General features: G+C 36.1%; 1 protein-coding gene across 2 annotated transcripts in view; it reads right to left on the bottom strand.

Annotated features, from left to right (window-relative positions):
* Nucleotides 1-16,873, bottom strand: part of LOC117407327 (rho GTPase-activating protein 6-like) — a 196,087-nt gene extending 179,214 nt beyond the window's left edge. For both annotated transcript variants that reach the window (XM_034012217.3, XM_034012216.3), the window contains exon 1: nucleotides 16,331-16,873. In XM_034012217.3, the coding sequence (XP_033868108.3) occupies nucleotides 16,331-16,858 (528 nt within the window). In that variant the 5' untranslated portion in view covers nucleotides 16,859-16,873. The remainder of the gene's footprint in view (nucleotides 1-16,330) is intronic.
* Nucleotides 16,874-17,081: the final 208 nt, after the last annotated feature.

A 17,081-nucleotide genomic window follows, 5' to 3' on the forward strand; every position in this document is an offset into this window, starting at 1 on the left:
ATAATAATAATGGAAAACAGAATTTAAGGTAAGCCTACATGTAATGCATATTTGTTTAATGCAGTTATTACATTGTTAAGTTTTGATAATTTTAAGTGTGTTGAAATTAGGCCAGATACAAACCTTGTGGTGTATTTTAACGTGTTTTGTTGTATTGACAATGTACAAGTTTGAGATTAAACAATAAATTATTTTTGATAATGATATGTATTGCTTGTATTGTTAATTTTAAAAAACATTTTAGAAGTTTGTATTATTATTATTATTATTATTAATATTATTATTATTATTATTATTATTATTATTATTATTATTATTATTATTATTATTATTATTATTATTGTGCTGTAAGTGTAGCCTACACACCTGTGTTCTGATATCTACAGGGCTGTCTTTTAGTGGATTTAACTGTTATTATTATTATTATTAGTTGTAGTCGTAGTAGTCGTAGTATTAACAATGGTAGCTCTAATTCCGTTTTTAAATACAAATTCGTACTTATGCTTGTTCATTGTCCAACGTTTTGCATACCGTATCCTTGTTAACCAGTGCATATAAAAAGACCGTAATAATACTTTCGCTTTATACTTGAGGGTGTACAATACAATGTAATTTTGTTATGAAACAAAACTGTTACTTAGTTCCCACTGACACACAACCTTTGTTTATTTATACCAGTTGTATAAAGAAAATACAGACTGTAAATCTCATGGCAATTTGCTTATATATTAATCAATGTATGTATTTATTTTTCAGTGAGAGTAGTGCAGGGAAAGAATGTTGCCCTGAGCAGTGTTCCAGTTAGCCATCATGGGACAAGATGTTAGATGACGAAAAACAGCTGTAAAATATTGCACTGTTTAAATAAATAAATATATATATATATATATATAAAATAGGAACAAACAAAAAATATATATATTTTGTCGTTGCAGAATTTGATGGAGCCTACTGTATATATTGTGTGCATTTTGGTAGAAAAAAAAAATGTAGAAACTTGACAGGTTATACCTGTTTAAAAATCTGGGGTTCAGTAGTTAGAAAACTGAAAACTTCAAGAAAAATCAGAATTCCACAAAGCAGCAGTAATAGTTGGCAATGATTTTGTATCTGTGATGCAACACATTAAAAACACCTGAACATCAGGAGTTGGATTCAGCTTATAGAGAAAGTGGAAAAAACAGGCAGAAGCTGTTTTTGTATTTGAATAACACCCAACTATTACTTATTATAGTTGTTCTCTTAATATGTTACTTAAATGTACTAGCAAATGTGTTCCAAACTGCACTGAAAGGAACATTTCCTTAAAGTATGTTATACATTTGTTGTGGTGAGGTGGGGTCACAGGGAACCTTTTGTGTATCTTGAAGAATTTAGTGAACCAGTCAAGATACAAGGCTAGATCTGCGCCTGTTAGTTACTAATTGATTAACTGTGTTCACTGTTAAATAAAACCAAAATCATACAAGTTATATTCTACTTTTTTGTGTGTTTTGTGCAACGGGTAAGGGGTAAGTAGATTTTTAAGAGGGACAAGTAGATTTTTAAAAAATTGCACACCCATGCACAGTTACATTGAATTGCTTTTTTTGTGTCTGAGAAGAAAATACATTTTAATGGTTATTTAGGAGTAATGTATGTGTCACACAATAAGCTAAAGTTATATAAAATAGCTAGTTTCCCAGATCCCGATTAACACTAGTCTTGGACAACCTTACCTAAGGTAAGTATTAGGTAGTCCTGGATTAGTGCTAACCAGGGTCTGTGAAACCAGCCACAAATGTTGAATAACTTTTTCGTATTTAGCGCTCCTGAGTTTTTTTTTTTTTTTTTTTACTCATTCAAATTCCAGTGACAAAATGTACGGGTGAATTGCACTGCATTGCTAAGCAGATACAGAGTTTGATCTTAAGAATGTAGCTGTTTAATTTAGGTTTAAACTTTTCCATAAATTGTGTACATGTTATACAACCTGAATACTCTATGAACATATATAGAGTACACTATGGATATTATATGCATGAGGTTGACCATAAAAAAAAAAACGTATTCATCAATCCTTATTTATGGGGTAATCTAAGCGAGAAGTGACAAAGGCATGAACAAGGATCTCATCATCACTGGGAGACAGGAAATGACAGATTCTAGAAATGTTCTTTAGGTGGAAGAACCCTGCCTGCACCACTGTAGAGATGTGTGTGTGAAACGATAACCTAGTGTAACTGAACAACTAAACTTCAGACCACCAAGGAAGCATTAAGGGAACAATCACTAATAGAACAAGAAAACCCAGAGAGAGAGTAAAGCTGGGGTTTAGACCCTACCACCAGCAACTCAGTTTTGTTAGCATTGAATTTCAAGAAATTACTTGACATTCATGCTTCTACACCAACCAGACATGCAGATAGAACCACTCCAGTAGGTATTTTAAAAGTAATGTGGGTGTCATCTGCGTAGGAATGAACATGTAACCCATGCTGCCGTATAATGTATCTCCCAATGGCAGCATATAAATATTAAAAAGGAGAGGGCCAAGAACAGAACCCTGTGGGTCTCCATGGACTACTTGAGATGTAGAAGAATTTGAAACAGCACAGGACACGTACTGATGTGGATCTGACAGATATGAGTGGAACCACTCAAGAGTAGTGCCCCTCACACTAACCAGATATTCAAGGCGTTCCAAAAGAATCTGATGGTCAATAGTGTTCAAACACAGCCATAATGTCTAGAAGAACTAGAACTAAGGCTACTGATTCCGATCGTGGAATCACGAACGGAATCGCAGAATTAGGCATTGGGAATGGAATTAGGCATTGGGAATGGAATTAGGCATTTGGGAATGGAATTCTGCAGTTTCGTCTTTCTTCTCGCAACACCAGTTTTCTGCAGGTTTTTTTTTCACTACACCCAGCGAAGTTGAGTTAATTCATCATGTTACTTCACTCACATGTCTCTGCTGAAACTCAATATGGTGTCTGCACCAACGAAGAAAAAAAAATGCAATGTTTCAGCAAAAGACAGAGCTAAAACATTTTCTGATCATCTATATGATGGTGGGATACTATTCTGCAAATGTTGCTGTTATTCGATTGTTCATGTACGAGTCAATACCATTAAAGATCTTATTGCTAGTCGTAAACACATAAAGCACAAGAAAGCAAAAAAGATCGCAACAAAAAATAGCAAAGCAATGCATTTTTCTGTGCTGAAAAACGTAGACCTAAGGTACTGCACTCAAGGTGGGGCTTTCCTGGAGCAAGTAAGCTAAATAAATTGTGTATTTAATTATTGTTTAGTTTATTTCTTTCCACTCTACCTGCATTTAATAAAGCTGTAAATAACAATGTTAAACCATGTTTCTTAATTAAATTATATTATCTGACGATGAAGAAACAAGCTTAAAGCTATTTTTCTAGCTATACATTCCTTAAAGGAAATTGATCACTTAACTGTGTAAAGGATGTAGGCACTACCCGACACACTGTTTGTTTTATAAAGACATTCTGTCCGGAGACACACCTCTTGTTAAATTTTGCAAACAACATGGCAGAATTAGCAAAGAAACAATTGGGAGGATTAATTGTGTGTTTATATTAAAAGGGGCACTATTTAAATTACAATCAGGTGATACACAGCAGAGAACCTGTGTAGCAACGAGTCAGTCAACACGCCTTTTTTATCAAAGTGTTTCATATTTTATCCTGGTTATTGTAATCCAGTAAAATGCTAAATTTAATTTGTGGAGTACCGTAAATAGGACTACTCTCACATGACATTGCTGGGCTGTTACTAAAATGTTTAATATTCTGCATTGTTATTGTAATGCCAGTAATAAGATAGACTGTACTACAGTGTTAGTGGGAGACTGTACATATGATTATGTCACAACAGTGCTGGATATTTGTTTTCTAAACATGTGTGATATAATTAAGTTTTCCTGCTTATTTTAATGCCAGCAATGAGCCAAGTGATGTTTATAAACATTATGACATGTCTGAATTGTCTGAATTGTCTTCAGGTGCTTTACTTATTACTACAGCAACAAGAGTCTGATTGAAAAGCTTAGCTTTAATAAAAAATTAAAATAAAATTGAGGTAATATTTATTAATTTACTTATTTTAACTATCAACATATTTATGTTCAACTGCCATGTTTAATTATCAATAAATTGATCAAAACTGGGAAACAAATGAAAAAACGGAATTTGCTTTTCTGCAGAATGGAAAATCAGTAGCCCTACAGAACTGATAGAGCACTGTCATAGAAATTGAGAAGAAGATTGATGTTCAGAAAAAAACAGTAAATCTTAAGCCATAAGGGCTCCCCAGTAATGAGAACTTTACCTGCACCAGTGCAGAATAAAGAGGTCAAATCTGAAAAGTCACAAATAAAAGATAAGTAATATTATTTGTTTATTTAGCAGATGCCTTTATCCAAGGCGACTTACAGAGACTAGGGTGTGTAAACTATACATCAGCTGCAGAGTCACTTACAATTACGTCTCACCCGAAAGACGGAGCACAAGGAGGTTAAGTGACTTGCTCCGGGTCACACAATGAGTCAGTGGCTGAGGTAGGATTTGAACCGGAGACCTCCTGGTTACAAGCCCTTTTCTTTAACCACTGGACCACACAGCTTCCTATATAGAAAGAGTCAGACAAAAGTGAGGGGAATTTAAGAGTAAGGTGCTTAAACAAAGAAAACAACTTGATTGAAATCACTAAGGGAGTCAAATGTGAATTCTAAATAAGTGCCAGACACCCGCCCTAACCACTTGTACACGGTTTCTCTAAAAAAGAGTAGCCCTCAGGAGTAGCCGATTGAATGGAGTGGAGATCGTGGGGAGAGTGACAGGTTTCTGTAAGACATAACAAATCAAATGAATTATCATTGATTAAGTCTGCAATAAGAGGGGCATGAGAAGCAAGAGCGTGTGTGTTAAATAAAGTAACCTTAAGTGATTGTAACAAAGGTGCAGGCAGAATTCCAAGAGGAAAAAGAAAGTCTTGCAACAATAGTCAGTAATCTGTTTCTAATCTTTTTCGCTACCGAAGCATGAAAGGTGTGAGGGTTCCATACATTATGAGTAGAACTAGGAGTTAGGATAGTAGGCTTATTTCGCCTCCTTAAAGGAGATTTGCCATACAGTTTAGACAAACACACGATTAAAGCCAAACATCCACAAAAACAGCCAAAAAACAGTAAAAACAACCAAAATCCTTGTCTATCTGTCCTTATCTCATCTGCCGATCACACAGACAGGGAAGATTTAATTAGCAGCAGATTTAATTAGCAGTAGAGACAGGTGCATGTAGTAGATGTTGGTAAGAGTCCTGTTCACAGCAGCAATTAGTAGCACAGGCAAAAAAATGATATACCTCAAGCTGTTCATGGAGAACAAACCTAGGGCCAGTATTCTCTATATTATCCAATATATTAAAAGACCATTTACAATACATCTGAATCCCTGAGAAAACAGCTTTCTCTAATCCTGGGTATTTTACAAAAAAAGATTGCTTTAGACTGGTGACATAGATCTTGTGTACCAGACAATTTCTTTAGAAGATTCAACCAACGTTAGTCAAAGTCCTTTTTGTTCTTTAAATAAACATGTGATGTTTTTTTTTTAATGTTTTGACTAGGCTATTTTTATCCAGCTACCTTTTTTTGATGCCTTGTGGTTTTGTGCTGTGCCAGGCCTAAAATGTAAACCCAGCTGACATTTCTCAATCTGTATCTCGTCAATAAACAGCCCACCAGAATCAAGATGACCCAGCAAAGCCACATTTTTCACAACTTTGTTTCAAGCTCCTTTTACCTCTTTTGAAACCAACAGCCTTAATATGGCCCACAGGCACCTGCTGTGAGTGGGGTTTTTTTTGTATCCTCTTAGTGTCAAAACGGGTTCGGCTTTAAACAACAGTGTAATGGAACCACCATCGGAACCAAACCTCTCTAGATTCTCTTAAATATTAAGCCAACATACTTAAAGTGTGAATCATTGCGACCCTCTAGAAGGTTTGAATGTCTAACTGGCCTAATATGGATAGGTTAATAATTTGCTTTTGGTAAGCTGTTCAAGATCATGAAAGTGTTTAGTGATTGCTCCCAACGCACTAAAACAGCTTAACAGTATGGAAATACAACGTAAACAAGCAAACAGAATGAACGTTGTACAACAGTTGTGGGGTGATCCCACAATATCATAGTTCGAGTGAGTCTATTAAAAAGCTGGCAAAGCAGAAAAATGTTGTGTAAACTCTCCTATACTTCAGTTTACAAAGTACAAAATGCAAATATTCCTAAAACCAGTAACACTAAAAAATATAGATATCGACCTCTAAACAGGCGATAAATAAAATAAACTTCACTGCCATACTGCTATGGCAGGGATACGTACGGTTTTGTTTCATTTTATTTTGTTTATTCTTACGTTGTTCCAATAACTGGTGGTGTTGCTATGATGGAAAATAAAATTTAAACAAATGGTTCACTCCAATGTTCTGTATTTTGAAATGGCTCTTAATACAGCCCTAACCTTGTGTATGGTCATAGGTGTGATATTTATCATTTCCTTTGTGTGTGTGCATAAGCGTTTCTGTGGCTTTGGATTAGATTTGGATGTCATCCCAGTTTCATTTTAATATGGTATACAGTATGTTTACATCGTTGTCCTTTGAAAGGAAACAGAAGCCTTATAAGAGTATGTTATTTCTGCCAGCAGCTTGGTTTTCCATGTTTACTTCCAGAGCGGACCAGAGCAATTAATTACTTTATTTTTTTATTTTTTTAAATTATTTTTCTTAAATCATATTTCTTAATTTGATAATCAATAAATTCCTTTTTTACAAATTACATTCATACTTGAGGAATTTAGAAATACATAAATAAATTAAATGATAGAAGCCTTTTTCAATAAATGTTAGTTTATTTTAGTATAGATAAATCCAGCAGTATTGTGTGTTTAATAGTTATGGATCATACTTAAGGAATTACATAGTTCATAATCTAAAAATCTATCAAATTATTATATTTATAGTTCAAAAAATGCCATTGTGCATCTCACAGGCTACATTCAAAAGGGCATGTCTAAGTTTGTGGATCTTGTACTATTAGTTGGCAACATAACAATACCATTTTTAAATACTGCTTCTTAGTCACAGATAAAACATATTGTTTTATCAATTGTTCAGAGGAAATCCTGAATAGATAGACAGATAGAGTTGTTGTCATTTTATGCTGCTGGTTTGGGCAGGCCTGTTTGGAAGTATTTACTGCCACTAAATACTGCAGTTGAAACAACAAGCACTGATATCTAGCATTGAATAACTTTATCATACTCGGTGATCCTGAATGAATATTTTTCAATTTGGAATCTATCTTGCATTTATTTAAATCCAACGACGGGCTAATCGCATGGTTCCCAAATTATTGTTTATTTAGCAGACGCCTTTATCCAAGGCGACTTACAGAGGCTAGGGTGTGTGAACTATGCATCAGCTGCAGAGTCACTTACATCTCACCCGAAAGACAGCGCACAAGGAGGTTAAGTGACTTGCTCAGGGTCACACAATGAGGTGACCTCCTGGTTACAAGCCCTTTTCTTTAACCACTGGACCACACAGCCTCCTAATTATGCCACGTTGCTAGCAGATGATTGAAACAATATTCTCCTATATCAGCTATTAAATGTAGATTTAAACATACTTTCTTTCCAAACATTGTACTTACTATTTAAACAGAACACTTCATGAACATTCATAGTGGTTACAGTATTTTCACAATGGCAGTAAACAATCCAGGTCCAGCCCCATTCGTGAAATAATGACAGTATTGCAGGGCAGCAGTGTGGAGTAGTGGTTAGGGCTCTGGACTCTTGACCAGAGGGTCGTGGGTTCAATCCCAGGTGGGGGGACACTGCTGCTGTACCCTTGAGCAAGGTACTTTAACTAGATTGCTCCAGTAAAAACCCAACTGTATAAATGGGTAATTGTATGTAAAAATAATGTGATATCTTGTAACAATTGTAAGTCACCCTGGATAGGGGCGTCTGCTAATAAATAATAATAATAATAATAATAACATTCATGAAGTATACTCTATATAAGCCTATATTATTGGAAACTATAGTGGTTTTGGACTGCATACTAATTTTGTATTTGCATACAGGAATGCAAAAGAAAAAGAGAAAATTTCAAATTGAGTTTTCTTCTCCTGAACTCAGGTGAATGAACTTTAACAAAACACTAAAGCATTTGAATCATTTCAATAAAAGCTACTCAGAATGATTACAAACATCATAAATAGAAATTGGGATGATAAAATAAAATAGAAAATGGAAATTAAAACTACTCACAAAATAATCCCATTCAAACATAAACATTGATCAGTATCATGGGATACTGCAGCTTTACATTCTTTCTTAGTTGTGGATATTAAAGGTGGTTTACTTGTTATCTCATTGTGTGTGTGTGTGGGTGCGTGTCAGCATGGTAAAGATATGGCCAACTCAGTGCTAAAGATAAGCATCTTCATGCTCCAAATATGACAACTTACTGTCCAACACCCTCTTTATTAAATTTTATATATTTGCAGGACCTAAAAATAGATTAAAGATCAAATATGAGGTGCTTGCTGCTATAGCTGTCAGGTGAAGGCATCTGTTGGTAGGATTTATGTTTACGATTTAACTGAACATGGATATGTTTACAAAGGCTTTCGGCACTCATATGAAACGTTCTTTATCTCGAACATCGGGAGGTGGTAGGCCGGTGCCAATTTGGTATGATTAAACCAAAGAGTCCGTGTTACATTCAAGGGACACACTGAAGAACCATCATCTTCCTGAGACAGAAACCATCACTTCTTTATCTCCTGTAATCCTGTAGCAAATAACGCATCCAGAAATGCATATCGGACTACATCAAAACAAATATCAAATAACGTATTCAGAAATGCATATCGGACTACATCAAAACAAATATCAAATAACGTAGGGTTCAATCCCAGGTAGGGGACACTGCTGCTGTACCCTTGAGCAAGGTACTTTACCTAGATTGCTCCAGTAAAAACCAAACTGTATAAATGGGTAATTGTATGTGTAAAATATAATGTAATTAATGTGTAAAAAATAATGTAATTGTATGTAAAAGTAATGTGATATCTTGTAACAATTGTAAGTCGCCCTGGATAAGGGCGTCTGCTAAGAAATAAATAATAATAATATAGGAAACCAGAAGAGTCCATCATTTAGCAAAATTACACTAATTGCTTACACACTGTTGAATGACATGTGTGCCTACTACTATTTAGTTTTTCCCATGCTTTTTACATTGCATTTATCATGTTTGTTCTTTACCATTCTTGTCTGTGCTTTATCATTCTTTCACTATACTTTAGTAACACATGGTAAAGATCAAAGACTTACAGAATGGACTGTAAACCATAGTAAATGCAAAGCTTTACCTGACTTTGATATGTCTTTGCCTTACCGCTGCCTACCAGTGTTTGCAGTACAACTTGCAAAAACGTTCTGATGCCAGAACATGATGCTATTATCACTGCACTGCCTTTCATACTGTGGTCGATTCCCCTTTGCTCCATTCATAAAAAAAGGACATCCAGAATCTTACAATAGTGGGTAGTGTATTGATGGGTATCATAATAGAAATCTAGCAAGTGCATGAAAGAAGCTGTGCCACATGAAGCTATTTTATATGCCACGTCATAAGATTAATGAATGAGCTGAATTCCTTGCAGTGTAATACTCCATTCTTCCGAATTTGTTATACAAAATGCCATCAAGTACATTTTATATTATACAGTTCCGGATTTTCTTCCAGGTAAGCAATTGAATACTGTTGGCTCTCTCTTAATCTGTCTCTCTGCCACTGTAAATACACATCAATGTGAGAAGAATGAATCCTGTCAGAAAACTCTTCAATTATATCTTGTTTATTACTGCGTGCGCTTTATGCCTTTCAGTTTTTGGATGGTATGTAGGAAAATGTCAGTCAAATGCATCTCATTTCCTGAAGTGAGTCAGATTGTCTGCAGAAGAAGAGAGAGCATAATTAAAAAAAAAAGATTTGAGAGAGCGATACTGTTTTAAAGTAGTTAATTGTAAACTTCTACAAACGTCTAATCCCATGACACAATCAATGCAATGCAATTACATAAGCAAAGCCGCAGCAGTGTGCTGTTACTGCCCGTAAGTGTAAACAAAATGTAAAAAAAGGGGGGGGGGGGGGGGTGATGAGCTTTTTTACACACGTTTCATATGCCCGTCCACTTTGTTCTTTTTCTGGCAGTCTGCTGTCATATGTCTGGCTGAGACGACAGCCAAACATGTGTATTCAAACACAACTCTTGATTCATATCCACCAAACACAGGAAACCTTTAATAAGGGTTTAGACCAATCTTTCTAGAAATTTGACTTGCTTGACTTGAAGAGTGAAACGATGCAAAAAAATATGTATTTACCAACAAGCCAAGAAAAAGCTTTCCAATTAACATTGCGCCTGTGTTGCACATTGTGACTCAACAAAATGTAACTATCAAGGGGTGTGTATTTGAAAAAAAAAAACAAAAAAACAACATATTTGAATAAATAAAATGGGGGGGAAGCAAGAGGAAGACATTCTGAACTCTTTCAACTTCCTCTGATCTGTCTGCAACCACACCTCCCCAAAGAAAAACACCCTACCCCATAGATGTTTCCTTATTGAATACCTTACTGTATGCAATTCAGTGCTCGAATACTCCAACTCTGGGTTTCCCATACTGGCTCACGGCCCCCATGACATTAGGCCTGACTGGGGAACCCTCCCAGAAATGTGACATCTTGTTCTCCTTTCAATCACCCTCTTTTTATAATGGTACATTCAGCTTGCACTGGCACTGCGAGATTATAAATAGCATACAGCTGAGGTCAAGGTAATTAGAGTTACATTCAAAATAACTTAAAGCAGCATTCATGTACATACATTAATCTGGGTTGTTAGGAAGGAATGCCCTGTTAAAAAAAACAAACAAGAGAAATACAGACCTGGAGTGGAGAAAACTCTACTGGCAAAGATAGAAGTTGCAAAGCAAGTAAGAAACAAATGTCATGACTTTATAAAGAACAACAGAGTACCCCAATACACACATTATACGATCAGTGGTAGCAGCTTTGTTGCAATAGAGTACTTCACACTTGAAAACATGGATCTGCCTTGACATTTATTGAACCAGATGTTACTGTATGTGATTCATCAAGTCTATGGCACTGTAAGTCAGGTACTGGGTTCAGCACCCTTGATGCTTGAAGCTCTGGAACCCTGAGCTCTGGATGACAAGCGGATTGGATTAACAGAGAGGATGCTGTTACTGTACTCTGAACACAAGACTGCTCGGGAGGTCGTTGTGGCAATATAAAGGAAGCAAAGAGGATGAGTGACTGTGAGAGAACACCTTGGTGAATTTATACAAGTTGAAGTTGACAATACTATTGTTGCCCTGATTAGCCTGTTAGAAACCCATAAAACTATAAAAGTTGTACACTTTAGTTATATACCGTTTATATATATATATATATATATATATATATAGCACACCCAATTTCATATTCATGTTTTTTTCATTGGGTTAAGCACATGCTTATGGTGCTTGTTTTGTGAACTGTACAAATGTTTTCTAAAAAAAAAATAATAATTCAAAACTTCAAATATGGACAAAATATACAGTCCAATAATAAAGCAGGATGGTTAGAATGTCAGCCATTTCCTGCTGCTGGGATATTTGGGGGTATTTTAGGATTTGGAAAAACATTACAAACATGCTAGTAATGAATTTCATATAATTACACCCAAGAGAGTCCAGTTGGATACAACTAAGACAAGTGAAACATAACTACAGTACATGGCAAATTGCTATTATTATACATGCCTCCCTCCCCAAATTAAACCAACTGAAAACTGCATTGTTCCAGTGATGTTCAATTTCATACAAATAATCCCTCAGTGTGATAACATCATTCTACCATTGTTTGGTCTTCTGTACGTTCTGCGTTATCTGGTCTTGTTCACAGTCAAATTAGTTTACATTCCCATGCATACAAGTGTTCTGCAGTGCACCATGGTAAGTGTACAGCATAGTAAAGTCACGGTAAAGTGTGGATTTTAGGGTCGTTTTTTTTATTTGTCGCTGTGTAGTCTGTAAAATAGACCCCAATTAAATAGTAAGTAGCTTCAGATTACATTGTCATTGATTCTTACTGTCTCCTTATCTTGTTTTGTGTTTATTTTACAGACATCAGGTGCTGCTTTTTGATTCTGGTTGGCAGCCTAGTGCACAGCTACAGTTAATGCCTGCCATACAAAATGAAACTAGAGCCACGGTAGCATTTCATTAGATTGGACTGACTCCTTGCTACTATAAAGACACTTTGTCTATGCCTGGCAACTCGAACTGAAGAGCAGTTTGGAATCAGGTCAAAGCACCTTAACACAGACACAAGAAACAAACATTTGATCAATTGCAATTGCAGTGCACATGAGATTAAGGTTTATACTGGGTAAACTCATCTTTGCCATTGACTTTGTGCATGTCCTTTGATTCAAAGAAATGTAAGAGATATTTATTTATGAGCAAAACCTCCACAATTTTTAATAAGGATACATTCAACCAGTCATTCTTGTTGCCAGATAACCCCCCCCCCCCCCCCCCCCACCCTTGGGAAAATAAACGCCAAAGTAGCAAATGATTATTTATAAACACTGTTAGTACACATTTTATTAATACTTTTAACTGCCAGTAAGAGAAATGAATGTGTACAACATGTTGTTTTCCCATTGCGTGATAACATTCATTTTAAACAAGTGTAAACAAGATAAAGAACAAGTGTTGATGCAAGTCCTGTGTACACAAACCCAGTCTGGTTTATATCGCAAACAGCATGTCAGAACACTACAAGCTTCTTAAAATGTCTTGTGTCTTCCACTTACTTTAAATAAGAATGACATGTAAAAAGCATTCTACAACAAATGTCCCAATCTAAAAGTCAAACATGGTGCTCTGTAAGTGTTGTCTCGAAGGAAGAGAGAAAGCAAAATTCTTAAAAAAGATTAGCCTGTCCTGTTTTAACTATCATTAAACTGTTTCAGTTCTGCAAACAAGGAACATTGCACACATAGCATGTCCCATGAGTTCTTCTTGCAGGTTTAAATTATTTGAATTGGGAAGGGCTTCTTGAGTGAGGTGAACCTGAAGAGATTTGATAATGGAATGTCACATTAATCTGAAAATCAACCTTTAACATCATGCATTAGGAATTGTATTATTTAACCAATTTGTGCTGATCACTTGTACAGGAAAAATCATTTATCAAAATGTTAGCTCACAAGCATTTTGGGGTTTTGCTCTACAGTTTAAAATAATTAATTAGAAGTTTCCCAGTCCCTGCCGATGAAAAGCATCCCCATAGCATGATGCTGCCACCACCCTGCTTCACAGTAGGGATGGTGTTACCTGGTTGATGTGTTGTGCTGGGTTTGCGCCAGACATAACACTTTGCATTTAGGCCAAATAGTTCAATTTTTGTTTCATTGGACCACAGAATCTTTTGCCACATCTTTTCAGAGTCTCCCACATGCCTTTTTGCAAATTCCAAGTGGGATTTTACAAGGGCTTTTTTTCAGAAATGGCTTGCTTCTTGCTACTCTTCCATACAGGCCAGATTTGTGGAGTACCTGAGCTATTGTTGAGACATGGACAGTTTCTTCCATCTCGGCCATGGAACGCTGTAGGTCTTTCAGTGTTGTCATTGGCCTCTTGCTGGCTTCTCTGACCAATGCCCTTCTTAGGGAGGATGGCCTGCTCTAAGCAGATTCTGGGTGGTGCCGTATACCTTCCACTTCTTAATGATCAACTTGACTGTGCTCCAAGGGATATTCAATGCCTTTGAAATCTTTTTATACCCCTCCCCAGATCTGTGCCTTTCCACAACTTTATCCCAGAGTTGTTTTGAAAGCTCCTTGGTCTTCATGGTAGTATCTTTGCTTTGAATGCACTACCCAACTGTGGGACCTTACAGAGACAGGTGTATTCAATCTTAAATCATGTGAACCACTTTTATTGCACACAGATGGACTCCATTTAATTCATTGTGTTAATTCTGAAGGCAATTAGTTGCACCTGAGCTTATTTAGGAGTGTCATAGCAAAGGGGGTGAATACTTATCTAATGAAGACTTTCAGGTTTTTATTTTTAATTGATTTGTTTTTTCACCCCACCATTTCTTCACACATTAAAAGTAATTTAAATGCATCATGATTTCAGGTTGTAACACAACAAACTGTGAAAACGTCCAAGGGGGGTGAATACTTACTATAGGCACTGTACATGAAATTATAGAAATACTACATCCTTATAGCTCCAAAGGCTGACTTTATCTGCATCTGCAGTTAATTCAGGAATCACTGTATATACAGGATATATTTTTCCTCTCAAGAAGACAGAGTCCCTGGGTGATAGTGCAATTGGTTTGTCTGGGGGATGGAGATTTCCTGTTCTGAAAATAACTTTCTTGTTTGTGTTAGGCAATTTTTGTTATCTGTAAGTTTGGGATCTAATGTATGATATCAGATGGCTTTTTTGGGCCTTATAAGGAAGGTTATATATATATATATATATATATATATATATATAAACGTTGGGCAGCTGGCTCTTTGAGCTAAAATATATATATATATATATATATAATTTTGACAAATTATAAATATTAATTTACTTCAAAAACAAATTAACGGATTATAAATAATAAAAGGTATCATTATAATCATCTTCTTAATAACAATAACAAAAACAGTAATCAACCATCCAGTTCAGATCAGCTGGTTTGTATTAGATTTTTCCATCTGCTATATCACAATGAAACATAGACACAAGTACAGAACATCCCTCCTAAACTTCCTCTCCCTGCTTTATATCTCCACTTACAGTTTCAAGAGAGGTCTTTACAAGCAGTCACCTATTTTGTTTTGAGCTTTCTCAAAAGCAGTTGAAGTGCATTGGTTTACAGATAGCTTCCAGCCTTTCACCAAAGGTTTTTAAGACAATTAAGAGACACTTTCTTACATAAAACATGAATGTGAATCTCTCAACTTCTAGCCTTGCAAAAGTAAAACAAACAATGGACAATATGAACTTTGATGGATTTCCTTAGTGCAGCCAGGAACTAACATATGAACAGCATTGCATACCAAGTGACAACACTTAGCAGTGCCAAGAATGTAACATATTTCAGTCTGGGAAAAACAAAATGCCTGTGGTCACTTAGACTCAATAAATGTCTTACCTGTGGCCTGAAAGTGTCCCACCACCTAGCCTATGTGTGGCTACACTTTTTCCATATGGGCATCCCTTACAGAGTTTATACACATGAAGGAGCACTGCTAAGCTGGTATCTGTTCTAACAGGACCAAACAGACACAGCGTTTGTAAATAAAATATTTAAGTAAATAACTATTCCATTTTTATCTGTTTTTTTAGTGTTTTTTTCATTTTCCATTTTGATTGCTCCAGCATTGAGTTGTAATCATTCATATTCTTATTACTGGCTTTGGGCTTGCTTGATGAATCCTAACTACAGGGCATTAACCTCCTGCTTCCATTAAATTATGTGACAATATGACCTTTCAACTCACCCAGCTCCACCAACAAAGCAAATGGGGCTAGCAGAGTTGAAAAGTCACAGAGTTGATTGGAATCAGGAAGTCTGTTCCTTGACTGGCAGTTAGGCAGTTCTTCAAATAATCTCTAATTAGGCTCAAAGACAGGTAAAGAGATAAAGAGAAGTATAATAATTCAATACTGGAGCAACAAAACAACTCAGCCCTGAAGGTCAACGCATATTTTCTTATTCCAATTACATGCAAGTATATCCTATATGCATATGTTACAAGATACATACTACTGTATAGTTGGGGCCAATGTCATATCACCAAAATTGATTCATTAAAATAAATAAAAAAAGGAAAATCACAATTCTACTTGAAATCAAAACTGTATAACACTACTACAGTCTATTAGCTGTCAGTGGTACGTGACTTTTGCAGTTTTGTTCAGCTTCATATATACTGTACAGTTCTCTTATCAAAATCACGCCTAACACTCAGCACAGTAGGTGTGATTGTTGACAGGTGCTGCTTTATAACTGTGACGTAATGCTTTTCTTGAAACTATACATAATTTTCTTGAAAGAAAACTGGGGGGGCAAGTAATAATGTTTATCTTACCAATGTATTCTGGAAAAGTAGTCTAAGAATTAAACACTACGGTCCTACCTCTGACTTCCATACGATGTATGAGTGTGAGCTTGACTGTTGTAACTTTTTCTGAAGCCACTTTCTTGGAGAGAAGATGGTACTGGTGCTTCCAGGTGGGGTAAGAGCAGGACTTCTTGCCAGGAATGGTACATCCCATGCAGTATTCCTCTTCACGCCTTTTATGTCATAATCAAAGTGAAAATGTGAGGACGGCGAGGTTTCTGTGGGAGTGCATGGGCTGGAGAAAGAGGAGAGAGGCTTTTTTAACTTCAGCGATTTGCAGCGCAATCCCACCTTGGATGTTGCAAGGCATTCGGCTGAACTCTGTGGGGTTAAGTGGCTTGAGATGCTGCCTGTTTCTCTTAGACCCATGCAGGACATTCGCGTGTTTTCATACACATCTGAAATTGCTTCTGCATCATTCCCATAGTTCCTTATTATAGCTGGATCCAAGCTCCGTGTCTGGCGCAATCTTCTTTTGGAGATCGTTTTGGATGCAGGAGAAGAGCAGGAGAAAACGCTGTTCAGTATCCCTTGAGCAGACATGTCAGAAATAGTATTTTGATTGATATACACTCACACAAATGTCCTCGTTTTAAAATGCGACATTTAGCTGCACTGCTTTAAAAAAAAAAAAAAAAAAAAATCCCCATATTCAGGCATCAAATTCATTCCCTGCGCATAGCACTGTTAAACACTTGTTGCAGGGCATTGTTTCAAGCTGAAGTGCTAAATAATACTAAACAAAACATCGCCCGGCTTGTTCTGT

Source organism: Acipenser ruthenus, chromosome 8 (genome assembly GCF_902713425.1).
Source record: "Acipenser ruthenus chromosome 8, fAciRut3.2 maternal haplotype, whole genome shotgun sequence".
Lineage (NCBI taxonomy): Eukaryota > Metazoa > Chordata > Actinopteri > Acipenseriformes > Acipenseridae > Acipenser > Acipenser ruthenus.